Source organism: Psammomys obesus, unplaced genomic scaffold (assembly GCF_907164565.1).
Source record: "Psammomys obesus unplaced genomic scaffold, mPsaObe1.curated_primary_1811, whole genome shotgun sequence".
Classification (NCBI taxonomy): Eukaryota; Metazoa; Chordata; class Mammalia; order Rodentia; family Muridae; genus Psammomys; species Psammomys obesus.
Genome location: NW_026592710.1, coordinates 8,273,880 through 8,300,319, shown reverse-complemented (window position 1 = coordinate 8,300,319; position 26,440 = coordinate 8,273,880). Strand labels below are relative to the sequence as shown.

At 48.1% G+C, this 26,440-nt stretch overlaps 1 protein-coding gene across 4 annotated transcripts in view; it reads right to left on the bottom strand.

Annotated features, from left to right (window-relative positions):
- Positions 1-280: 280 nt before the first annotated feature.
- The window catches only part of Vps13d (vacuolar protein sorting 13 homolog D), a 223,693-nt gene continuing 197,533 nt past the window's right edge, over positions 281-26,440 (bottom strand). For all 4 annotated transcript variants that reach the window (XM_055615224.1, XM_055615225.1, XM_055615226.1 and 1 more), the window contains 3 exons: positions 10,979-11,110; positions 4,243-4,483; positions 281-3,027 (listed from right to left, as the gene is read on the bottom strand). In XM_055615224.1, the coding sequence (XP_055471199.1) occupies positions 2,896-3,027; positions 4,243-4,483; positions 10,979-11,110 (505 nt within the window). In that variant the 3' untranslated portion in view covers positions 281-2,895. The remainder of the gene's footprint in view (positions 3,028-4,242; positions 4,484-10,978; positions 11,111-26,440) is intronic.

Genomic DNA, 26,440 nt, shown 5'->3' with positions numbered 1-26,440 from the left:
TGCGTTGCCTCCTCTTCGCCTGCCTGAACTCCATCCACATGAAGACCTCTACTGAGGGCATGTTCAGCCCGACAGGCCTGGGGTGGCGGTGAGCGCACAGCCACCGGAGGGCAGAGTCAAGTCTATCTGCCCACGCTGGGCGCGTCGGGTCTACAATGAGTCCCTGGATGGAGGGCAGAGGCTGCACCTGACTGCCAAGGCTGGGCTGTGTTTGATGTCTGTGTTTGATGGATCTAGAGTTCTGGCAACACAGAAGAGGAGGAGGAAGCGAACAAGCAGGTGTGGGAAATCAGTAACGCAGTTTATTTCACAGGAGAACAGTGCCGACTCTGGGGCGTGAAGGTTGCACACTCCGTTTACACAGGGAAGAACCGGGTATTTTATTTTCCGTTCACTGAGCAGCTATGACAGTCTTTATTTCGTCAAGGCACAAATGACACTCGAACACAAAGTGGCCTCCTCTTGAACACTGAGGTGGGATGAGTGTCCCACCAAACAGTTGCGGGCTGGTGCAAGAGGCTCTCTGCCCACTCCACGTAGGCCTGGGGCGGGGGAATCTTTCCCGATGGCTTCCTTATGTGATCTAGGAACTGGGGTGGCTGCTGATGTCTCGTTATCCGACCTCCCTTCATCTGCTAACTTCTCCCAGAAGAACTGTATTTGAGGCAGCATGAAATTGTCCCAGCAGAGTCTCTGCCACCATGGGCTGAGTACCAACTTCAGAGGAAGCAGGAGCTGTGGCAGGGACTATTTCTTTGGGGGCTTTGAGCTCTGTTCTGGCAAGCCAGCAACCAATGGTGAAAACCTCTGGAATACTTCCCAGCTCTGGCATGAAGTCTTTGGGGCCAGGAGAGCTGAGAACTCAAAATTGGTCTCCTTCACCCTGCATCCTCGCCTCATCTGGTCTCCAAACTTTGTTTTAGTATCTGCTCCTTCTAGGCTAAATATCAGAGGGATGGGCTGTGCCGCCACAGGAGACAGGCAGTTATCTAGAGCTGATTCAATAGCACGGTGCCAGGGGAAGGGTGTGATTCTCCCTGGGTTCTCCTGAAGCACCAGCCTCAGATGGAGAAACCCAGTTTAAGGGGCCCAAGACAGGGCGGACTTCCCCAAGCAACACTAGTTTTTTCTAATGGTCAGGAGATTTGAAGAGACTGTCCCATCAGGTGGCAGGGGACACTCATAAGCGATGCTTTTGAAGTCTCCTCTGTAGGAGACTGAGATCTCAGGCAGTGGGTTACTGATAATAAGACCACAGGCCAGACTTTGTGGGTATTGGGGGCCCAGGCTGGCCAGGAAGGCTGTGAGGACCTAACTCCTCCCCCTGGAAGCAGCCAGCAGCTCAGAGTATCCCACAAGGGAACAGACACCATCCTGCCCTCCCCAGGGAGCAATGACTCAATAACTAAAGACCCAAGCCACAAAAGTCCAGTCCAGGGAAAATGGCGAACGTGGAGTTCAGGAAGACAGGTCCTTGAAAAACACTATGGAACTAAAGCGCTCTTTTAGAACTGCCCTTACCTTATGCTCATGTTGCCATGTGTGAGCACATACACAGATACACAGATGCGTGTGTGCGCGCGCACACACACATACACACACACACACACACACACAAAGGAATTGGGGGTAGGGTGTTGGAGAACAGATCAGCTTTTTTTTTAATGTGTGTCTTGGAAGGATTAGAATTATAAATACAAAACCTTCCCCACACTTACTGGGTCACCCTGGATCTCAGCTACGTGTGTGACACGATTGTAGAAATTGGCTAGCTTTATTTAAAAAAAGAAATCAGAACTATAAGGTTTGATTCTAGTGTGAGGTGAAGCCCACCCTCCACCTCTTATTTGCTTTCTCCTAGGAAAGAGAAGCAGCAAAAGTGAAACCCAGGAAGGCCTTGGGCCCCATACCAGGCTTCCAGTTAGAACCAAGGGTAAGGCAGGCTTTGGCCAAATCCTGGTGTCAGGGTCCCATGCACACCCTCTCAGTACTCACAGTTCACAGTCTCTTCTGTAACTCTCCTTCCCCATCCTGTTCCCAGGGGGCCATGGCACTATGACATCAGCGTGTGGTTTTATTAAGAAGAACACAGTGGGAAGTATGATTTTTTTTTTTCCGTTTATGTCAAAAGAAGCCAGTGATGCTTCACACTTCCCTGATCACAGACAGCACGAGGAAAACCTGGATGGTTGCTATGTGTGGGCACACACTCAGCGGTGACTATTTCACCTCCCACTTGGGTGGAGTGGTTGGAGAAAGCCAAATAGAATTTAGAGGACTGCCTGGGAAATCCAAACACTGTAACTCGGGTGAGAACAAAGGGCCCTGTGCTGGCCTCCAGTCTTTTCCATGGCGGCTCAGCTTCTTCCCATCTCGGTGCCTGAAGACCCACCCGTGAACACTGACTGCATCTGCAACTCACACAGTACATCCTTCCACTGCCAACAACATCTTTCTACAGGGACTTCCCTGTGGGGGTTGTGTAGAGCTGGTGTGACAGAAGACCCAGTCCAACTTGACATTACTGTACAGTAACAAACCTTCACACACAGTGCAGCCCTGCTCGGAAGCCTCTATATATTTACAAACACACAGTTGTACATATATACATGTTAACAAAATACAGGGCATTCTAAAAATTAGATCCATCTTAATACATTTTTAAACGTTATTCCATCAATACTTTAAAAATGATTTCCCCATAATCTAAAGTAACTCCCTACCCCACAAACTAGTATGGTTCCTGTTTACATTTTTCCCTGTGAGAATTTCTCTCCTCTTGCTCCTTGATCCCTCCCCCAAACCTCTTGTGGCTTCCCTTCTACTGTGAGTTGGGCGTGGGCACCAGCCTCCTGGCTGGCTTCTGGAGCTTTCCTCTCCCGCAGCCGGGTGTCCTCAGGGGTCCAGCTCCAACTGCTCTTGATTCTCACTGAGTCTTAGCATAAGCTGCTGTTCATAGTAGAGGCTCTTTGCATAGTTTATTTCTTGTGATAACTTGACGGCAAGGACCTCAGATTTCACATGCACCTAGGGAGGAGACAAGGATGAATGAGCACATCACCCTGAGGCAGGGCAGCCGAGCACAGCCAGTGGGCACGGGCAGAGTAGAGCCACCCAAAAGCAGTTCCCCTCTGGGCATCCAAGATTCCCAGGGACCTGTGTCTGGTTCACTATGAGCTAAGCTTTAGAATGTCCCAGGTTTCTGCAGGCAGCCTATCTCCACCAGCATTGGGACCATAACTGATGAGATTCTACTCAGAGGGCAGGGACAATGGACAGAACCCCCTATTCAAATCCAAAGCCTGATGGTGGCTGGGCACAGAAAGAATCATTGAGCAAGTGCCTAAAGTTTTTCTTATCCAGAATGCTTCGCTGCAAGCCTGCCTTGAAAGGGGGAAACAGGGAAAGGTAGGCACAGTTGGTAGAAAATGGACACTCGGGGCATTAACTTGAAGTTAACAAACTCTAATTTAAGCCAATGACCCCAGGTGGCGATAAGCTCAAACCCATACCAGTTTATTCCTGAGAGAAATGGGGAAGGTGGAATGAGGAGAGACCCAGCAAGATGGCTTTTCTGGTTTATAGAAAGAGCAGAGGTGAACAGAGCTGCTCAGAAGGGCACGGCTTTAGGGATGCAGCAGGACCTTGGTCCTGCGGCTAGAGATGGAGCTTCTTCCAAACACCTGCTCTGCTGTAGGCTTGCTGGTCCAGCTCAGCAGGGCAAAGAGTTCTCCGGACTAGACACCAGTGCTGGGGTCAGGTGGGCCATTTGAGTCTGTGTCCCAGCTTGTGTTAGAGTCAGCTATGAAGCCCAGGGGAATCAATTTGCCCTGACTCCCTTGTCTCTTAACAGCGAGAAGTGCATGCTGGGAGACAACAGGACCATCTTCACCCAGAAGTTCTGACACACCTCCCACCCTGCAGAGAGGAAGTACCATTTTTATTTATAAAATGTGTCTACTGTATATACTTCACATTACTTCTGTGTGTAGACCAAAAGGCTGTGATACCAGTATGTGCTCTGTCACCCTGCGGGAGTCAAGGTATCAGCACGTAGCACCATGTTTCAGGGGACACAGCAGTTCATGAATCGTGTTACCTGCTTGTATTGATGGGTAACTGAGGCAAAATGCAAAAGAACACCCAGGGCTTCCAGCAGAGAGGGAGCAGGACACAGAATACAGTTCAAGCCTCCCACTGAGTCCTCAGAGAAGAGCAGAAGGTGGCAGTAGCTGCACTCACCATTGGCTTCTGGTGGGATGGGCCTGGGATGGCCACACCACTGCTGGAGTTGGCAGCCTTCTTGGTCACTTGCACATACACCTTCCCGTGATCTTTGGAGACAAGGCAGTGGTAAAGGTCATCGTACTTGACCTCAAGGAAAATGGCCTCTCGGTCTATGTAGTCCCCGCTCTTCAGGAAGTACACGGCTTTGGAGGAGATGAGCACGCAGTAGCTGTCGATGTTCTCCACGGCTATGAAGCTGCGTAGGGAGAGAGAAGAATGTGTGATGCTGAGCTGCTGTGCTTCTGGACCAGCCTGTCCCTTGATGCTCACAGGGCCGCAGCCTGCCGAGGCTGGGGTCCGAGGCCTAGGCTTACCCAGGCTTCCCAGTTAGCACCTCTCATTGTACATGTGCGTGGCTTCATTACTCTGGAACTCCGTTTTCTCATCTGTGAGTTTGTTTTACAAAGGACTTGGCCTCAGGAACTGCTGTGAGGCCTGTGTTCATGGCTCACAGCTCCATGCTGTCAGGTGCTTGTGACCACTAACAAGTAATGTCAGCCAGGAGTTTCACACACAGAAACAAAGCCCTGTTCTGAAATGGGTTTCACGAGTGCTCAGTGAACTTTTGGGTAGTTTATGAGTTAGAGAAAATGGAAACAATACTTTGCTGACAAGACTGGTAACAGACCAGGTAGACCATGCGAGAGGCAGGTAGAGGGTAGACAATGGTGGAGGGACAGGTCTACCAGACTGCAAACCATAGCCTTTGCACAGCTGCATTTACTTCTTCCCTCAGACAGCCCTGAGGAGAGGTCACCTGACTCCTGTTCAGTATGGCCAGGGACACGGAGCTTGTGACACCACTTCACTCTCAGAACTGTAGCCATCACTTCAACGAACTCCCCAGGCCGCTAAGAAACAGCTTAGCTTTGGAAAAGAGAAAGGGAAGACTGAGCCCTGGGGCACATCAGAGGCAGAGCTCACAGACTGCTATGGAAACTTATGCAGGTCACACTTCTCTGCTCAGTTGCTGAGCCAGAAGTAGTTGCCCTGAAAGCCAGTGACAGGCTTCTGAGCTTGGTGGCTGTCTATACCCTATGTTGGCCTTCCACAGTGTCCCTGGATGTCAGGGACAGCAAGGACACACTGGGCAATGGCAAGCATGCTAAAAGCTGACTGACAACAGGCTGGCTGTGAACCTCTGGGTTTTAAATTGTATTTGCTCAGAGCCAAGGCTCCACTCAGGACTGCCATGGATCCAGGTCCAGGGTAGTTTTGGTTCTAGGTCTCAAGGCAAAAAAAAAAAAAAAAAAATCTCCAGAGAGGGTAGAGTAGGGAAGGAGAAGGCCTGCTTTCTGGCACCCAGGGACTTTCCTGTCAGACCTGAGTGTGGCTGGCCTTCACTCTCCTCTACAGGAACTCTTTTCACTCTCCTTCCTACTCCTCTAGCCTGAGTCGCCATCCTCACGCTCAAGGCTTCCCCAAATGCCCCAGACCTTGGCTGCTGACATTTCAACACCTTGGCCTGCCAAAGCACTGCCAGAGGATTTGTTCTGCTTCCTGGCTAAGAATCCTGGCTCTCAGTGGCACTCTAAGCCCCGGTGTGGTCCACTGTATACCCCCACGATTTCCTGAGTACCCACCACTGAGTTAACCACCCATGAGGACTTGCTAAATATCCACGTTTTTCCAGTCCTCATTTTAATTATGGTTCCCAAAACAAAAATTGGGGTTTGCTGTTCTTGTTTAACTGGTTGGCAATGCTGAGAATGTAGACTTGTAAAGTCTCACTGCCAAAATTAGAAGTGCCCAGCGGCCCTTGGTGATCAGCAGGCTTAGCACAGCCTCCTCACATCCCACACTCTGAGTCAGGGGCAGCATTACTGCATGAGGAGAAGAGAGCAGGGGAGGATATGGACAGAAGGAAAAACAGAAAGAATAGGGAGCATCTCAGGGCCAGAGGGAACTGGATGGAAAATGAGCTGAACATACAGAACTTACTTTGCTCTGGAGCACAGGTGGCCAGGCGCTCAGCCATGAAGGCTGTCCTTCATGGCTCTAAGGAGACTCTAAAGGTGACCAGGAGGCAGGGTGATAGCAGGCACACACATCACAGCATCCAGCTGAAACTGGATCTCTAGCCTCTCATTAGACTTGGTGACACCCAGAAAGATGCCTTTACACCAAAGGGCAGAGGGGCTGGTCCCGAGCACACTCCCAACTCCCTTCCAGGAGGCCACCAGGAAACATGAGGAGCTGTGCTCTGAGCCAGGGGTGCTCCTAAAAGGTAGACAGCAAGGGACATCTGGGGAATCTGGGCTAGATAGGCAAGGAGGGGCTCTGGCCAGGTGGTCTGCATTCTGGTGACACATCCTCATCTCCGAGCGAGATGGTGCTGCCTACTAGCTCCTTCAGCTAACGCAAAATGGACAGGATCCATGTTGGGACAGAACAAATGCAGCACACCAGCCCTCATGCCCCACACCGACACTCTGGGCCCAGGAGCCCTGCTCATGCCCTGAGGTGCTGCTGCTAGTAGCATTCATTGTTCTAAAGCTTTCAAACCAAAAGCAGATCAGAACTACCAGGCGAGGTTGAGAGAAGAAAGAGAGCTGGGCAATGACCCAGGCAGACAATGGCTGTCTCCCTATCTTCCCTGAGACTTCCCCTGCAGCCCATTACCCAAGGTCAAGGTTTTGGGGTCCCAACAACACCACTGCTGTCATTCTGCTTGATACTCACCGCCCCCACACACCACCAAAAAAAATTCTGGAAACCAAAGAGCCACTCAAACTGCTCTGCAGCAGACGCTTCGTCTGCTGATCCTAAGCCCGAACTTGTCACTCACTCTGTAAGCAGTCCACTCAGGGCTCTTCGCTCTACTGACCTATCCTTCCCGGCCCCTTCTTTCTGTGGCTGCCCACCTGCAGCCTCTGCACCCACAGCCAATGGTACAACAGAGGCCAAGGCTGAACACCATGCCCTGATGGGGCTTTCTCTGCCTACAGCCACTCTCCACTGCTGCCGGCCCACAGCTGCCCAGGTGATAGGATGGACACTCATCTGTCTTTGAGGGCAGAGGAAAGATGACAGTCACACACAGGATAAGCTCTGTCTTTCTGGAAGAGGACAGAGAAGCCGTCTCTGCAAAACTAACCACCAGAGGCCCCATGACAAGTGGCTCGGACTTCTGTTAGGACCAGCAACTGCCTGTGCTACAGGCAGTGGGCAACAAGTGAGATAACAGTAAAATCTCCCAGTTTATCCCCTTTGTTATACCCCTCCCCCACCAAACATGCCTGTCTGACTTGTTAGGCTGTGGACTTATGGAAGAACACTGCAAGGCTGTATTTGGCCTGACACACAGCGAGACAATGTATTGAGCGAGAGTTCAGATGATGGCGAAAGGACACGAGGAGGCCAGGAAGAATCTGACTGCTCACAGGCGCAGCACTCGGTGTGGGATCCCAGGAGGCCACACTGCCCTCATAACTTCCTGCAAGCCTTTGACTTTTATCTGAGCAGCTGGGTGAGCTGCCAGACACAAGTCTTCAGGTGTCAAATGTTCCTGACAGGCTAGCTTCTGCCTTAGGAAGCATAGCTGGTGCCAGGCTGTGGCTGAGAAGTAACCACCTTCAGACATAAGGCCCTGGGGTCCATGCTCAGCAACAAAGGGAGAGAGGAAGTTAAGGAGCAAAGGGGATTTCACTATTATTTCTTGAATTCTATTTTATTTTTGCTAACCATGTAAGTGAGTTAGTTTCACTAGAAAAGAAAGGGATGGGCTGGGGAGATGGCTCAGAGGTTAAGAGCACTGACTGCTCTTATAGAGGTTCTGAGTTCAATTCCCAGCAAACACACGGTGGCTCAAGACCATCTGTAATGAGATCTGGGGCCCTCTTCTGGCCTGCAGGCATACATGCAGACAGAACACTGTACACATAATAAATAAATTAATTAAAAAAAAAAAGAAAGAGAAGAGAAAGGGAGCATTTTTAGCATGATTTTTTTTTTTTTTTTTTTTTTTTTTTTTGGTCAGGATCCTCTTCCTTTCTTGCCTCTAGGAGATAAGTGCCTAAGGAGAAAAACCTGTCTTTCTTTTTATATACTTTTCTGAATTGAAAAAAAGCATTAACTCCTAAATATTACTTTTTATCTTAATGATGAAAGAACCCAGGGAACACACTGCTGAACACAGCTTCTGGACCACCAAGGCCACTCCTGGGCCCTGTGTAAAGGTAAGAGTCACCCTTGTGCTTGCAATCTGACCCAGCAAAGTTGAAATACTGGAAGGGGAAGTAGGTACTTGACAACAAACAAACAACTAAAACATGAGGTTGGACACAAACCGGGCATCGCTCAGAAGAGTTAATCATACAGAAGAAGAGTTATTTTAACATCATCTGGGGTAAGACTGAGGAGAATGGGAAGTAACAGGGGCAGGAACCACTGAAAAGCCCGCCCTGAAGCCTGAGCAGAGCTTAAATCGGATGTCAGTGACAATCTGTTCAATACTGTTTAATTAAATGGAGAAAAACCCCACAAAAACCAAATGCAACTTGATGTGGGAGATCAAAGTTGACGCTGCTGTGGTGCTGGGGACTTTGTGGGGTTTTCGATCCATCAGGAAGTAATTACACAATATTTTCCAGAAGTGAAACAGTGAGTCTAACTGGAAAAAAATGTGGAAACATTTAGTTAGAACAGTAGAGCAAGGTATTAAAGACCCTTTTAACGGGTTAACTCTGAGGGGAATATGCAAATAATTAGGTCCTTAAACATGTTTTTAATTATAAATCGAGGGTAAAAGTCAGAGGTAGAAGTCGGCACCCGAGATTTTCCTGAGAAGGCCCTTCCTGCAGAGAGAGGACTGGACCACTCACACTGCCCTGAGTACAGGCTGATAGCAGAGCCCCTGGTGACCTCTCCTGCCTGCACAGGCAGACTGAGGTCACACGCCTCCCTCACCACACTCTGGCCAGGTTCCACCCTCAGCTTGGGTGGAGACATGGGGTTTTCATCTTCAAAGTCAAAATGCACTCAGCCAGTAACTGTGCCCAGATCACATGACCTTCCAGTGTTTCATGAAACTGACTTTGCTGATTTCATTCTGACTCCAGACCTCAGCTCACTGGCCTGTCTCTCGGGTGTGTACCATGTGGGCAGTAACTCCACTGTGACTGGACTACACAAAATTTCCCTAGTGTTTTCTGGTCTTATGTCATTCTATTATAAGTGAATCATGTTGCAAAGAACCAGGGTTGGTTTAGAATAGAGGTGGGTTGGTGAAGAATTTAAAATATAACTCATCCTCCTTTTTTGAGACAGGGATATCTATAACACAGGCTGACTATGGAAGGTAGCTGAGGCTGACCTTGAACTGTGGCCCTCCTGACCCCCTGAGTGCAAATGCCACCACTCTTGGTTTATGCGTTGTGGGATGAAACCCAGGAATCTATGCATGATAGGCAAGCATTCTACCAGCTTAGCGACATCTCTCACCCCTTCTTAACCTTTAATAGCATCCTTAAATCCCTAGTGTTTGGAAAGTGGGGCATATATTAACACAAATATTGAACTGCAGCTTTTCAGCTGAGTTTATGAGTGGTTTGAATCCAGGTACTCTTCTAGGTTCAGAGGGTTTCCAGTGAATGGAACACCTTAGCCATCATTGGCTGCCATTCTAGCAGAGTCTACACCATGTCCTGCTTGGCTGAGAAATGACTCTTTAGACCTTTGAGTCTGAAGCCCAAAGCCCCATCAACACTGTATATATAGGATGGTCTCAGCCCTCTCAGTCTTCAGAAATTGAGATCTAAGTTTCTGTCACTGAAGCCACTCAGTCCACAGCATGTAATTGGCCAGCAAAACAGGCTCACGGGAGGAAACACACAGCATTATCTAGAGAGGTGACACATCTAGGAAGAGCCACATCCCATCTCCTAAATCCTAGACTTCATTTTCCACATCCCTGTACAAACAAGATACGAAATGTGAGTTGAGGCCTCTCTGGTACTGTCTCCACCAAGGACACTGAAGACCACCCCAGGAGCTAATCTTTCCCTGAATGCTTCCGTCAGCCAACAACACCCACAGTGTCAAATCATTCCTTCACTCATTTCACCCTAGAGGAATGTGTTACACCTGCATAGTTCTATCCCCGAAATTCACTTCTCTCACATCTGATCTGGTCAAGTCACAGAGCACTTTACACTGTGAGGGTTTCCACAGAATAGTGCCAAGATTGTCATGGCTACCATGTCAGCTAAGAATAATCTCACTAGCTGAAAATGGGACATGATCCTGGGCTACTGAAAGAGCAACAAAACCATCAAGAAAACTGTATTTTTAGAATATTCCATGGGTAATAATTTGCTACTTGTGTTTCAATTTGCTAGCATTCTCTAGCAAACAATGGATACCAAAATTTAAGAAAAACTATGGGACAGGAATCGCTTAAGACTGAGAATATCCCATGTACTGGCCTCTTTGTACTGATGACAAAGAGACTCACGCTGCAGACACAACCTAGCGAGGTCCGCTCTGGAGCAGGCTGAGAGCAACTCCCCCCAGTAACGGCCATTTACAAGTAGTCATAGTGACACCCATCAGACATTTAGGACAAGTGATCCTTCAGCTTCTTCCAAGGGCTGCATCAGCATGAAGCTCCTGGTCATAGAAAAACTTCTCAGACTCAAAGAGACAGGGCAGCACAGTGGACCAATGGGCTGTTTCTCCAGTCCCCACTTACAACTCATCCTGGATGTTGTCCGTTAGCTTGAAGAGCTGTTCCTGTCCTTCGGCCTGGCTCTCGGAATAGCGTGGGAGCAGCCCCTGAGGGCCAGTGCAGCACCGTGGTTTCCGGACCCTCTGGGCTTGGGTCCTAGAAGGGCAAACAGACAGGAAGAGGGTAAGTGTCAAGGTTAAAGGGACTTTCCTTCCTCATTTGAGACAGTATTGTTTAACAGACAGGAGCAAACTGCTGCAGGCCTATGTGGTCTATGGCCCGGCCACTGTGAAGTCTGACTAGGCCTCACAATCCTTTGGCTACACGGAATATTGGCTCAATCGGCTGACTTCCTTAGCCCTCCATCTCACTTTCGGTGTAATGGGGCAACACAACCTACCTCTTGGCTGGAAAATCGAATAAAAAAGTGGTATCAGGCTTGTGCTAGAGAGCACAGGTTACCTATGGCTACGGCTGTTTACAGTGCTTTACTGGGAACCTGCCAGACTCCTGAGGGGTGAGCTCAGCCTCCAGGTTAAAGGGTAAAGAATACAGTGGCCACGTGAGGGGACCAGTCCCAGGCCACAGCAGCAGCCCTAACTCAGGCCACTTGGCTGTCGGTTGCCCAAAGGAATCTGCTTTGCTATGGCTTTCAGGGTCGGCTGCTGTTGTCTTTTTCCACAAACCACAGACAAGGTAATTGGTAAACACTTTTTGGTGTTTTCCTAGAAACAGGAGTCCATATTTGTCTTGGAAAGACAGTGCATACTTCAGATGACTGATAAGAGTGTACCGTGTCTGTCCTTAGCCGTGTACTTGCTGTACTTTTTATTATTTGTTCCTGGAACCCACTGAAGCAAAACATCCCTCTCTAGACATACCTCAGAGAGAGGAACAGGCGCCACACTGAATCAGCACTTCAGACCACGTACTGGTGGTGGTAGTGGAGATGGACTGAGGGCAAGAAGTGCTCTGCGGGGCAGGTCGGGGTTAGGGCCCTGGAAGCGGTGGTCTGGAACTTGACACAAGCTATCTGCAGAGCTAAGACCAGTGCTAGTGTTTCCTCTGAACCTGGGTCAGGCTAAGTTTCAGCAGCCTGTGGATCCAGAAGGTGCCATGGGGGACGGTGTCTGATAGTTGTTAGGAAGCACCCCTAGTCAATTCTCAAATATTTAGGTATGAGGGCATCTAAGGTCCTTTGGTTGTGTTTCTCAGGAGTGAGGAATGCAATGGAAGATGCAGTGAATCCCCAGGGACTGGGTCATGGGCTTCATTCAGAGCACATATCTGCATATTCCCGCTGTGTTTATTCTCAACCTCTTCTATAAGGTGTAGGTTTACTAATGGTCTCAGCCCAGAGTTCTCCCTGAAAGCAGGGATGGTGGTGTAGGCACACACTGCAAGCCCACTGGGAGAGGGACTTCATCACCCCTCACCTATGCTAGTGGATCACCATAGGCAAGAGGTCCCCAGGAAGGTGCTAGGTGGCCTTTTCCAGGAAGCCTGCTCTAGTCTCCTGGCCTGGCAAAACACTCGCTGCCATTGGTCTACACAGACTAATAACGTCTTCCCCAAGGCATTCCCATGGTTCTTCTGCCTAAGAGTCTCCTGAAAGGGCCACTGGTTGGCAGGCAGAAGACCAAGGACCCTGCCAAGAGGAAGAAGGTGAGAGCACCTTCCTACTTCCTTTCAGTGTAAGGTTTGATTACCCCCTCACTCTGCTTCCCAGTTTGCAGAGATGCCTGCCGGCTAACCTCCAACACATACTTCACACTAACCAGTCTCACCTCTCCACAGTACCTAACCAATGGCCTTTTGGGTTTATTTGCTTTGAGCCAGGGCCTTGCTATGTTGCAGCCCATGCTGGATCTGAACTTACTCTATAGCTCTGGCTGGCCTTGAGCTGGCTGCCCTGCCTTAGCCTCCCAAACCCCAACCCCCTACCTCAGTTCGAAGAGCCCTTCTGGAAACATAACTTAGAGCAAGCCAGTCACCTGTCCAGAGCATATTGCCTCACTCAGATACGTGTGTATTTATTGCCTCCACATGACCAACACCAAGAAAAAGCATTTTGCCTCAGCAGCACCTGGCTGCCTGCTGAGTAGCAGCAGGATGGCAGATGCTTTGTGGGTGGGGAGCAGCTTGGGGTCTTCCCTGAGCTACAAAGCAAAACTGAGGTTCTGAGATTTGAAAGTCAATGAGCATCAGGCACAGGCAGAGAATAGCAGAATTTCATCTTTGTAAGAGAAACACACAGGGTGCCTCTGGATCCACGAGGGAAAGGAAAAGACAGATATGAAAGCGGAAACTTTGTGGACATATGTCCCAGTCCTTACAGGAGACTAGTGTTTCCTTAGTGCTTAACAGTGGGGTGTGAGGGTGGGGGGACAGACTGTGAACTCTGCATCCTTCTGAAGGGACCGAAGGAAGTCAGGCAAGCCAGTAAAAGGTGGCAGGCTCCTGCTCCTGAGCTCCTAGAAGTCACATCTCACACCAGCTGAAGGCCAACTCAGAATGAAGGAAAATGTGCCCCCTATCACCAAAAAGTTTATTCCTTACAGTAGTAACTCCTTGAGTCAGCGGCTGCCACTAGATCCCTTTTTAAGTCTTTATCTCCACTCACAGTTTAGTTCTTATCTTCCAGGCTGCAAACTACAGCCACGCAGAGACATCTAGAAGGAGCAGGTGGAGCAGCTCTCTCGTGGGTACTACGCCTTTACCATGTGCTAGGCTTATCTCCTCCCTGTTTTCCCGCAGATGACAAACTACTACCAGTTTTTCTGGTCCTCTCTTGGTAGTCTGTCAAACAGCAAGGGCCAGGCTGGACTCAGTGCTTAGTGTTGGGGCCTGCAGGAGTTCACTGGGATGTTCGAAGCTCACTTCATGTCAATATGATATACAAGGGGGGAAGAAAACCCAAAAACCAGCCTCTCATCGTAGCCCTACTCAAAGAGAGGACACAGCTCAGTAAATGAGGGGTTCCCCACAGAGGGGTGATCTGCAGTTCCTTCTTGGTGTGATTCTTTAGAGAGGCAAAAGGCAGATTAAAGGTGCAAGATCTTCCTCATTCTTCTACAATGTTGTGTCAGTGACTAAGGCTAGTTAGTTCTCTAAAACAACGAAAATGTCAAGTTCTCAAGTCCAAGTTGGTAGGTCGTGAGCACGGTTTGGAGGATGGTGTTGAAAGTCACTATGTGAACAAATCTGAACCTAGACTTAGAGTTAAAAATAAAACCTGACCATAAGCAATGTTTTCAAACACAGGAGCTAGCAGGAAGGTGACAAAGTGACCTTCACCAGGGAAAAGGTACCGCTGTGTGGCAGAACTGCTCTCACAGTCCATATGTATGGTCACACGTACTTGTAATCCTAGAATCTGGGAAGCAGACATGAAGACAGCTGCAAGATCAAAGCCAGCCAGTCCCACTTAGAGAAACTTCATCTTAAAAAACTCTCAAAAACCAAAACCACCCCAAACACGAGCAACAAATAATATAATAATATAAAATATATACTGGTAGAGTCAGACTTGTCATCATTGCACAACAAGGTCCTAAAAATACATATCATCACACATATGTATAAATGTACATACATACACACAGCCTGAATTCAAATCACACTTAAAAACAAATACAAGCCCAGCCCCACCGCTGTCCACAGCCTGGGTCTTCTACACCCACACTCCCGCTCCTCCTCTTTCGGCACAGCCAGATTCTGAATCTTGTGTCTATTGCCTGTGCTTTTCTTTCTTAGGCAGTCTTCACATACTTCAAAGCATGCTCTGGTACACTGGTGCATCTAAGTTTCTAATTACATTAGGCACTGGAGAGCACATGCTTTCCAGCTCTCTATTGAGAGGATTCAGTCACCTCCTTGGGCAGCTGTAATTCACTCGTGTCTGTTCACTAATACCCCATGGTATATGTATCTGAGTACCGGCCAAGGTCTTGCTATTGTAAGCGATGTGGCTATGAACATTCTTGTGCATGTCTCCTGGTAACCTTTGGGTTCGAACACACACGTGCACATATGCATACTTTCTGCTAGATTTCAGGCTATCAAAGTTTGAGGGAGAGAATGGAGCCACAATGCAGTTAGGAGATGCTAACTATCCACGCCAGTGCTTGATACTATCTAGGATGGCACATGAGATGAGGCCAGGGTAACAAAAGAAGTAAATTTTAAGTTTACTTTCACTTGAGAACCTGTCTACAAGCAAGAAACAAAAAAAGAAAGAAAAAGAAAGTCAGGAGTGTGCTATAATCTCAGCACTCAGGAAGCAGAGGCAGAAAGATAAGCAATTCAAGGCAAGTCTCAGTTAAAAGCAAATTAAGAACTAGTCTGGACTAGTTCTTGAAATCCTATCTCAATTAAGTTGATTTATACTTCTGTTGTATCTTAGAGAATACTGATCTGCATGCTTGCTTTCTCTCTCTTTGATGTGTGTGTGCACGCGTACCCATAGCATATGTGAGGTGGTCAGAGGACAACTACTGGGAGGCTCTCACTGTGGGTTCTAGAAATCAGGCGCAGGTCAGGCTTGGGCAGCAAATGCTTCACCTGTTACGCTGTCTCACCAGCTGGGTCTAGAGCCTGTTGCTTGAGTGGGTATGAAACGGCTTCAGTGTTTTCTCACTCCACCTGCTCCTTTTCAATGACAGGACAGCGGTGTTCTGTGATGGCTAGTCTCAGTTGTGGCCTTGACTACATCTGGGAATCAACTAAAACTCAAGTTGCTGGGCAATCCTGGGAGGAATTTTCTTCACCTGATTATTTGAGTACGGAAGAGCCACCTCAGTCTGGGCCACACCTTATGGCCTCAGCCCACATCAAAGGCTAAGGATGACAGAAGCTTTGTATTTTGCCTGCTTGTCCCCACTCTCTCTGGCAAGTTCATCTATCCTACTAAGGCAAGCACCTCTCCAGGAATCCTCCAGATTTGAACAGCCAAGACATCCATCATCATGAACTGAACAACTACCAGATTCTCAGCCTCTGTATTGTGGGACAGCCATTGCTGGACTGCCTGGGCCACAGCCTGGAAGCCAGTCTGCCAGCTCCCCTTGTATCTATACATTCATTCTACCACCTGTGCTTCTTTAGAGACTCCTGATTAATATGGTATGCACAGGCCAGTATGCATTGGTGCTGGGGCATGAGGGTCAATTCTGAAATTGCTCTGCCACCCCACTCCTAACTGATGGGTGGCCACTTGGGCAGTGTCTGGTACCACATTAAACAGGAAGTAGAAAAACCCCCTCACTCACCTCTCCATGGTTAACTGTGTTTCTTGACCAACTCCAAGAACACGAGTCAGTTCTGTGTGTGCAGCATCTCTGCCTCCACAGCCTTTGTTTAGCCAAAGGTCTGCGGTGCACTTAATTGCTGCCAGCTGGGGGTTGTCGGCCATTTTAAGCCTTCAGCTGCTGCGGTTTATAAATTTCACAGCATATAGGAAGAAGCAGCCCTTCCAGTCAACCAGCTAATCCAAAATGTCAGCACCAAATGAACTTGAGCTTTGAACTCCATGAAAATGTCAGGAAGCGGTGATACACCATGGATGCCTCTTCCCCCAGGGAAGGGGCTACTCACACAGTGGCTGATACACTGCAGATACCTCCCCGGGGAGGGCTGGCCATGAAGACTCCATTCATCTGGTGGGGGTGACAGATACAGGAGGCCCCCAAACCAAAGATGAGAGAAATGGAAACAACCTGTGTCAGAGTCTTGAAGCAACAGTAAATCCAAACAAGGTGGCGGGCAGATCTAACCAGTCCCACTTGGTTGATCTTGCCTTTCAGCCTGAGGTCAGCAGTTGGCTGGGCCACGATTTGTTCTTTGCTTCTATGATGAGTAGCTGTGTCACAGGTCTGTTACTTGGAGACAGATGGTTGTGCATGTCCATATGCTGGCATGGTGCAAGCTGATAGCTGGCTGAGAAGTCTGTCATGGTCAATGTCTAGCAACCAAGTGATAGCCACACACCATCAGTAAATGAGTAGACGGTCTGTGCAGACTGTGACAACCAAGCACAGTAGATGTTTATTCAACTGAGGGCTGCCATCTTACTGAAGGTTGTACATGCTGACCTCTGAGGAGTGATGGACGATGCTTACATTTATTTTATATCCAGGCCCAAGACTTTTGTTTTCACTAAGTGTTTTACTGATAGGCAGTGTGCTCAACCAAGTACAAATAATTAGACAGAAGGTTGACCCAGACCCTCGCACACTGACTGTTCAATGGAGACAGCTACAAGGTAGCAGGTCTCGGCTGAATGGCTCCATCACACATTTGCCATTGCTCAGAATGGAAGCAAACAGTCCACCCAATGGCACCACCTGCACTGTTGAGCCCCATCTGGTAAAAATGCACTCTGATGCCCACTGCAGTGTAGTGTTTGAGGCCCAAAAGATCTGACATGTAGCTCTCTCCTCTTTGCCCCAATGAACCAGTTTCCAAAGACCATGAGGAAAGTGCTTCTCCTGGACAAAAGACCTTACTCCACCCAGCGTACAGCGTGGTGACAGACGGCACTACATGAGGGTGAGGAGCTCTCAGTGGGCCTGTTTCCCATGCGGAAATGCCCCGGGAATGGTTAAGGGCAGATAAAATACCACCATTCAGAAGCTACTCACAGTGGCAACCAAGCTTTGGTATGCTGAGTCTTGAAATGAGAAAGTGATATCAAGTATTTGCTGGGATAACTTGGATTTTGGACACAGACAGAAACTAGGTCAGGAGAGATTCATTCTTCCCTGGAATTATTGAGTAAGCATTCAAACTAAGGTATCGAGAAAAATACACCTGCTCAGATGCTCGAGTGTAACCATGCCTGCCTCTGGGTCTCTGCTTCACCCAACCAGGAAGCTTGGGTTTGAAGGGCAATTCCGTTATTTACAAACTATTAAAATGAAGCTGATGACTGGCTCAATGGGGAAAGGTACTCAGTCCTGATATCCTGAGTTCAATCCCCCAGGACCTACATGTGAAAGAAGAGAACCAAATTCCATACTCCACCACAGTATATGCACCCTTATACCAACCACCTGCATGCATGCATACGTGCATGCACACACACAAAGCAAATTAATAAATGTAACAAAAATTAAAATGAAGCTGATGATAGGGCTGTTACTGGGAGTAACTAAGTAACTAGATGTACAGTGCTTAGAATGGGGCCTGGTTACAACACACGCCACAGAATGGCACCCACGGCACAGGGGAGCCCTAGCCCAGACAGATGGGCCAGGCGACGCTCACAGCTTGCCACGGAAGTGCTTCCCATTCCCCTTCCTGTTGACATTCCACTCTGTTCCCTGGAGCTCTGAAGTCACGTATAAGGCAAAACATAAAGCCCCACACCATACTATTGCCACTGAAAATGGAGGGAGATGTTGACTCAAGGAATCATAGAAATCCCATTTATATTGTTAGGTTTTAGCAGTCCAGCAGGGACGATTTCCTGGGCTGGGTTTGCACCCATCAGTGGGATTCACACCTGACTTGTTTATAGGGGTCAAGGCTCTTTGTAATCTTATGCATTTAGGGACCCCATGACACTGTGACCAGGACAGCTGGCAGGACTAATGGCAGCAGATGTGCTGCTGGGACTTCAGCTTGAAGACAAGGATACTCCAGACTTTTTTCTTAGTCAACTGCCTCCAGGGTGAGACTACCTGTTTACTTCAGCTGGGTTTGGAGGGCCAAGAAGGCTCACTTTATAATGAATTCAGCACAGCTGTGAGGCTTGGGAAAGGCTCCCCTAATCTCATAAATGTGCCTTCATTCTGGGGCTGCTTTACTTTATAAAAAGGCCCACAACTTTAAGGGTTATTACAGGAAAGGGGCACTTCACAACCACTACTTTGGAGGGATGGGGGGTCTGTGGCATGACTCCCAGTGAGAGTGACTCCTAAGGAGCGTGTTAGATGCTGGGCACATGAGCATTTTCCCTGCTCTATTCAGTTATTAATTTCCTGAAATAATGTTTGTAAAGAAGCAGTGCTAATCACCTAGCACTCAATAAATTATAACGAACATCAAATTCTTAGAGTTGGAATAATCTCAGAGTATTGCCTTTAGGAAAATTCACCATACCCAAGGGTGATATAACACACACACACACACACACACACACACACACACACACACACACACACCACTAGCAAAACACTTTCTCTAAATGCAGTCTGTGAAATAACCTCTCCTGTACAACCACTGCTGTTCAGAAGCTTCTGCCCCCGGGTCTCCTTCAGGGCCAATGCCAGGCAGACCTGGGGTGCTACAGCTTAGGGGTGTGCTTCCTGCTCAGGCACAGGGCTGCTCACACAGAAGGAAGAGGGTGGAAGGCAGGGAAGGTAAAAAAGAGAAGGGACAGTAGGGAAAGAAAGGGAACTCCGAAGGAGTGAAAGCTGTGCAGGCGTCAGTGCCCTGGGGTTTGGGCCTTGCAGCTGAGCTGTGGGGGCAGAGGGAGAAAAGGTCGAGGACAGGTGCACCTTCCAGCCCAGACACACCAGACATGAATGTATAGCCCCCAAACTGTAGGAGCTGGTGCAAGGAGAGCTGGGTGAGTTGAGAGGGCTGGTTGATGGCAGGGCCTCTGGAGCCAGAGGAAGGAGAAGGCTGGGAGTTGGTAATGACCCAGGGACCCCTGGAGCATAGGAATGCTGGACATTCCACTGTGGGGGGACACGAGGAAGCTCCTTGCCCAGGTCACATGCTCCCAAAGGGTAACTGGCAGCTTGGGGGAACTGTGCAGTATCTGTACTTTTCTGAGAAGGAAAAAATAAAACAGGCTTGGAAGCCTGGCAACTAACTACTCTGGGTCCAGCTCCTCATGGGGAGTCATCGGCACCTTGACACTCAGCTGGCCAATAGCGCAGAACTGTCTGACCCAGTGATCAAGACTGACTCATTCACATCCAAGGAGAGGCTTCCTCACAGTCCGTCCTTACATGGCTCCTTCGATATCTGCCCAAGCTTTAGGTTCCTTTGATCTTAGAGACAACCAGTCCCTGCCAGTCCCCAGTGTTCCTTCTCACCATCTGGGTTTCTTGCTATTGATGTTTACACTTAACCTATGGCTGCGAGCTCACAGAAGCCAAGGCCACCATCCAGCCAGCCTACCATCTAAAGTCAGAGATGGCACTGTCATAGAATTTGTGTCTGTCTGGCTCTGGGCCATGAGTCCAATGCCCCCAAAATGATCCTAGTTTTTCATACTAAAAAAGACCCCTCTCTTTGTTCTGACACTTGCCATAGGGTCAGACACAAGCCCCTGCAGGAAGGGGTGAAGGAGAACAACTTCATGTCTGAATGGGAACTGGGTTCCCAGCAACGTCCTTTCTGGACAGGAAAGGAACAGAACAACGATGGCATCTTGGCTATATCCTTTGGCCTCTCTATGACAGGCTGATTTCTGTTTGGGACCAGGATGGTCCACCTGTGACAGAGAGTATCCTTTATTTGGTGATAAAACGGTCAAGCTGTCTGTTAATTACATGCTGACCGGTGTTAACCTAAGCCGGTTGACTGTCATAGTCCACCAACCCTTGGCAAACTGGTTTGTTTGGTCTGGATGGCAAACAACATTCCACACTACTGGATTTTTTTTCTTTCCCAAATCCCCTGCGGCCCTGTCACTGCCCCCCACAACCTTTTTAAAAATTACAGTCTGTTCTGCTGTCTCAGGTTACAGTCTGTAAACAATAAACAATGCTGATGAAATGCAAAAAGCTGAAAATTTGTAAAGCAGAAAGGTCTGCGGGATGTCCCCCACCTGTGTCACATTAAACATGCACTCAATAGATCCGTTGAGTCAGGCCCCCGGGGCGATGCAGGCCAGAAGGGCTCTTAATGCTGTACGCCGAAGGCCACTGTGCACAACAAGGAGGGTGGAAGGTGGCATCAGGGAAAGACGCCCAGCTCACCCTGCAGGTCGGCTCTCCAGCCGGCCTCTGCTTTGTGCACGTTGCAAACTGGTGGGTCATGTGGGGACGATAGCTCAGACCTTTCTTTAGCCCTCGGTGGTTAAAGTAAATAACAGGGTTTCATGACAAGGTGACTCATTTGAAAGGCTGACTTTTCATATATTAAAATGACTACAAATAAAAACAGAATGGAAGGAAAACATTTACAGTATACTTGGCAAGATGTTTAGAGGCTACTGGAGATGATAGTTGCTACGTTGGGCAAAATGAAACTCATTTTGTTGATCCCAAGCAATTTACACAGAGGCCCATGACACATACTCGCTCTCTCTTAAGAAAATGGTAGAACATGAGAGAACAACTGGTGTGTTTTAAACTGTGGCACTGTGCTGGTCTATGGATGACTCAAACACAATGGACCGGTGTGTGTATGCCCTGAGGCACTGTGAAAAGGCCCCTACATCATGTACGGTTATGGCCCTAGCTCTTGCACATGCATTTTCTGTCAGCCTCAGGTGAGAAGACATCAGGTAGGGACTGGGCAGCTGGCATTTGAGGTAGGGCTGGGGCTGCAGGTATGAACGTTTTGACTGGGTCCCCAGATACCCTAGCCTCATACTGTTCTTCTCAAGGCATATTCACTAGTATTGCACTTTATAGTGAAGAAAACATGTCTTGCTGAAAGTGGCAAACTTGACCAAGGATCTTCTGATTCCCTTGGGCTCAGTAAACTTAATGGATATCATGTTTGCTGAGGAGACTCTCAACGCAGTCCACCGCTGTTAGGCATCTAGACACCAAGAAGGGATAAAAAAAAAAAAAAAAAAAGCCAATTCTGAGAAGCTTACAATCAAGAAGGTATAGTCTACATTCTTGCCCTTCAAGCGTGTGTGTGTGTGTGTGTGTGTGTGTGTGTGTGTAATTGTTATATTTATATGTGTGCACACACACATAGGAAGTAGATGTTGGATGTTTTCTTCTGTTGTTCTCTACCTAATTTTTGAGGCAGAGTCTCACTGAACCTAGAGTTCAAGAACTTGACTAGCTGGTTGGTCAACAGGCTTTAGAAATTCACCTGTCTGGCTGGAGAGATGGCTCAGATGCTAAGAGCATTGCCTGCTCTTCTAGAGGCCCTGAGTTCAATTCCCAGCAACCACATGATGGCTCACAACCATCTAAAATAAGATATGGTGCCCTTCTCTGGCGTGCAGGTGTACATGCAGACAGAAAATTATACACATGATAAATAAATAAATCTTTAAAAAAAAAAAAAGAAATTCACTTGTCTCTTCAACCTCTACTCCCAGTGCTGGATTACACATGCAAGATGTTACATGTACCTTTTACATGAGTCCCAGGGATCTGAACTCAGGTCCTTAAGCACATTACCAACAGAGCCATCTTCCCAGTACCCATGGTCTATATTCTTTTTTTATATTTATTTTATGTTTGTGAATATTTTGCCTGCATGTATGTATACTGCATGGATGCCTGGTACCCACAGAAGTCTGAAGAGGGTGTCAGATTCTAGAACTGGAGTCATGATGGTTGTAAGGAACCATGTAGATGCTAGGAACGAAACCCAGGTTCCCTGCCAGAGCATCAAGGACTCTTAACTTCTAAGCCATCTTTCTAGCCCCAGGTTGTGTAGCAGTTTCCTCTGAAATTAAAACAATCCATCTTAAATGGAAGTTCCTTAAAATAGAAACTAAACAATTTATAATAGCTTCAGGAAGTCCCTGAAACTAACCAGATTCACTAGGTCCATCTCCCTCCTTAGCAAACAGTAAAGACAGCTGAGAGTCAATCTTGGACAATCCAAGCTGCAAAGACCTAAGGCCAGCCTATCTAAAAGAGCAGAACCCAGTCAAGCTGCCTGGAAGAGGCTTGAGCCTATTGAAGTACCTGGAAAGGACACCTTCCAACCCATTGAGCTGCTTGCAAGGGGTACAGCACACTCCAGGTTCCCAGCTTTTGTGCTGGGCTGGATTTTGATGATGCAGTTATATTTGAGCCATTCCTGCTTCTGTATTTAACTACTCACTCATATTGCTGTAAGTAACCCCAATAAAACTCACTGGTCTGCTGTGAACTTCCTGTCTGGGGTGAGTAGATGTATGTGTTGTATTTCCCCAGGAAAAGTCCATCGCACAGCACCCCACAGTCTACAGCCTTGATGACTACAGAAGCCCAGACCTTGTATCACTGGGTGAGTGCAGCAGCTAAGTGGAAGGCCTGGAATAGCATGCTACAGGTTTTTGGGAAGGTCTGGCCTCAAGCAGGGGCCTGATGTAAGGCCAGATGGAACAAGGTGTAAATAGATACTTAAGAACAGGTGGTAACAAATAACAAGACAAAAAAAAAAAGTCAACAGGTCACACCCACACAACCAAAACATCTGCCAGCACTCACTCTTAGAGTCGCAGCAACTGGCGTCACTGCAGGCAGAGGCGTGCTTTCACATGCTCTTGACTTAGGCTCCTAGGCACATGGGCAGGGCCCACCAGCAGCAAAGCTACCTCTTACCAACAGCTAGACTGAGGGACTGGCTGGCTGTACGGCTACTGCTGGCAGGGTGGAGGAAGACACAGTGAGTACACTAATGACGACTTGACTTCAAGGTATTTAATTTTTTTCTTTTCTTAAAAAACCAAACACCTAATGCATTCTAAGAGTTCTTTTAGACATCTCTCAAATATCTTCCCTCTCCCCTTTTCTTTGAGACAAGGTCTCACAGACCTGTAGCCTAGGTTGGCCTCAAACTTGCTACACTGCAGAAGATGACCTTTGATTTCTGATCCTCCTGCCTCCATCTCTTGGGGTTACAGATGAGCAGCGTGCCTGACTTCAGCAGTACTGGGGCTCAAACCTGGAGCTTTGTGTGGACTGTGGAAGCATTCTACCAACTGAACCACTCCAAGGGATTTTTGAAAGGATTGGGAGAAAAAAACATGAGAAGTAATCCACCAGTGGAGACCTGGAAACAGCCAACAGAAATACCGGGGATGGTCTGACACTGCTGACTTGAAGACAAGTGTGAGCAGCAGCGGTGCTGACATATCGCCCTGACTGGCAGCCTTAAAAGATAAAGCCTGCTCCTTACTATGGTGTCTGGCACAGCAGCTACCCCGAAAAACCAAGACACCTGCTCTGAATGAATGAGCAGGCAGCTGCTGGAAAAAAGGCTCCACTCAAGCCCCGTAGGTCAAGCACAAACTGCCTCACCTTCCTAGGAAGCAATCTGTACTGTGTTACTAGAGAAAGCACACACCACTTCAATCCAGCAATTAAACGTTCAGAAACTGACCCTGAGAACGGCATTTGACAGCTATGAGAGGATGCTGAAGTCTGAAAGGCTGCCAAGCACAGTATATGATGGCATATTTGCAACATATTACATAAATGTTCAATATAACTTGCTTTTGGAATGGAAAGGTGCTTTTAGGTGAGATGTTGGAGTTTGTACTTGGGGCTGTAGGTGCTGTTTGGTTGCAGAGGTAGCTTTGCTTAGGACGCCTGAGTCTACAACAACAACAACACACACATATGCATGCATGCACGAACACATTTACACATGTACCTATTTATGTGATACTCATACACATGCACATATTTGTGTATCTATGCAGGGAGGTGTATGGTAGGGTTATACTAGTAACTTTTTGGTGGCTATTAATAGTGGGTTACCTGAGATAAGGAGAAAGGGAGAAAAATAACAGCACCTATCTCAGTGGCTTGCTGCAGAGATTAAAGAGCTAACAACTAACAGTGCCCCAGGCTTCAATGTACATATACCACATGCTATTTTACTTAAACACTAAAACTATGCTTTTTAGAAACCACAATGATTCAGGAAGCAGCTGAGTCCAAAAAGAAACATGTCTAAAGTAGAGTCACAGTAAACCCACCAATGAGTCCAGGTTTCCATTGTAATGACTGTACGGCACCTGGGCCATCTAAGGTGGGGAGAAGCTGCTGAATGGCTTTTCTTCTGGACAATCAGAGGGGAGTGACCATCACTACCTACGTCTCCTCCCACAGCCTAGCCAGCCCTGCCTTGCCCTGGACACGGTGAGGAGGGTCATGGATGGGGCTCTGCCATGCTGAAGTTGCCTACAGGACTCCTCCCTGGCCCAAGAACTTACTTTCACTGCACTGTCTACCGTTCTGACCCTGAATGGCAGGGAGGTGTCTGTTCCTTCATACGGGAGCCAGAAAGCTGAGCATAATGTGCTCTGACTGAGGAGCTGGAGGTGTTGGCAGGCCCCACAGGGACCTGGGTATGCCTGGTACAGTTGTTAAGGGGTCCCCAAGGTAGAGCATGCAGTGCAAATGTACACTGTAAGAATGGGCAAGAGCACATGCGGCCTACCTCCCAGCATGCCCCAGTCCTAACCCATCAGAGCAAAGGGAGAAGTGACATCTGGAACTGGTTTTGAGGCTCTCCAGCTGCAGATCCATGAGGCTGAAGGGGCTTATGGCTGTCCCTTCTGATTCTCATCAGGGCAAAGCACGAGCCAGAAAACAAGCTGGTTTAGAGACCAAATCAACCTCACTTTGAAATGCTCTTCACTTCCTGACCTCCTTTGAAAGTAGAATTAATGGTCCAGGTGGAAAGAGATCAAAATGAAAGATAAGGGCTTGGATCCTCTCAGGTGTTTTTGGAAGTTTCATAGAGATCAGATGTACCCTGGGTCAGAGTGGACACCAAACCCTCCCAATGCCTGTCCTCTTAGGAGACAAGAGTCAGTAAGACTTAATTCATTTGGATTGTTGGCCTGGGGAAGGGGTGGGGGTTGTCTCTACAGGCCTGAAAAAAAAAAAAAAAAAAAAAAAGCACACACACATGCAAATTGTGTTAGAAACCTGTTATGAGCCAGAGAGACAGGGGTAAGATGCTAGACTCTGCCAGACAGATGGGGCACTAGGCAAAACCTCCCAGATCTGGTGTCAAGTACTGCTCACACCCAGCATGTGCCTTTCTAATTGGTTCCCTGTGTATGGGCACACACAGGCTTGTGAGCCAGGCAGGGAGGTCAGCAGTGGGCCTTGCTCTCTTGCCCTGGCCTCCCTGTAGCTCAGGGAGAGGCAGGTGCAGCCACACCTCATCTGATACCTAACACTGGACACAAAAGCTCTGCCCTACCTCTCCTCGAAACTTAGTGTTTTCTTTTTTCTTCTGGACCCAGGCACAGACAGCAGACAGTCGGGACAAGCATATGGCTGTCTAATGACTAAGTTCCTTGGGGAGGGAGGGGTACAAGCAAGCCTAGAGCAGCTCTGATGCTGACCAAAAAGGAGTCATACCAGAGGCTAGAAATGACTCTTCAGTCGTTGATGCTCAGACCAGGGAGCTGGGACCAGGCTTCCCTCTATGTGTCACATAAACCACTGAGGACTTTCTGGTGTTCTGACTGCAGATTTATACAGATAAGAGTATCTATAAAGCCTAGTTAACATCTGGCTAACTCACGGCATCTTCAGTGATTAATAAACAGAAACAAAGAAATTCCGAGAGCAGCAGAATTTCTTCATACAATTTGGCCTCATA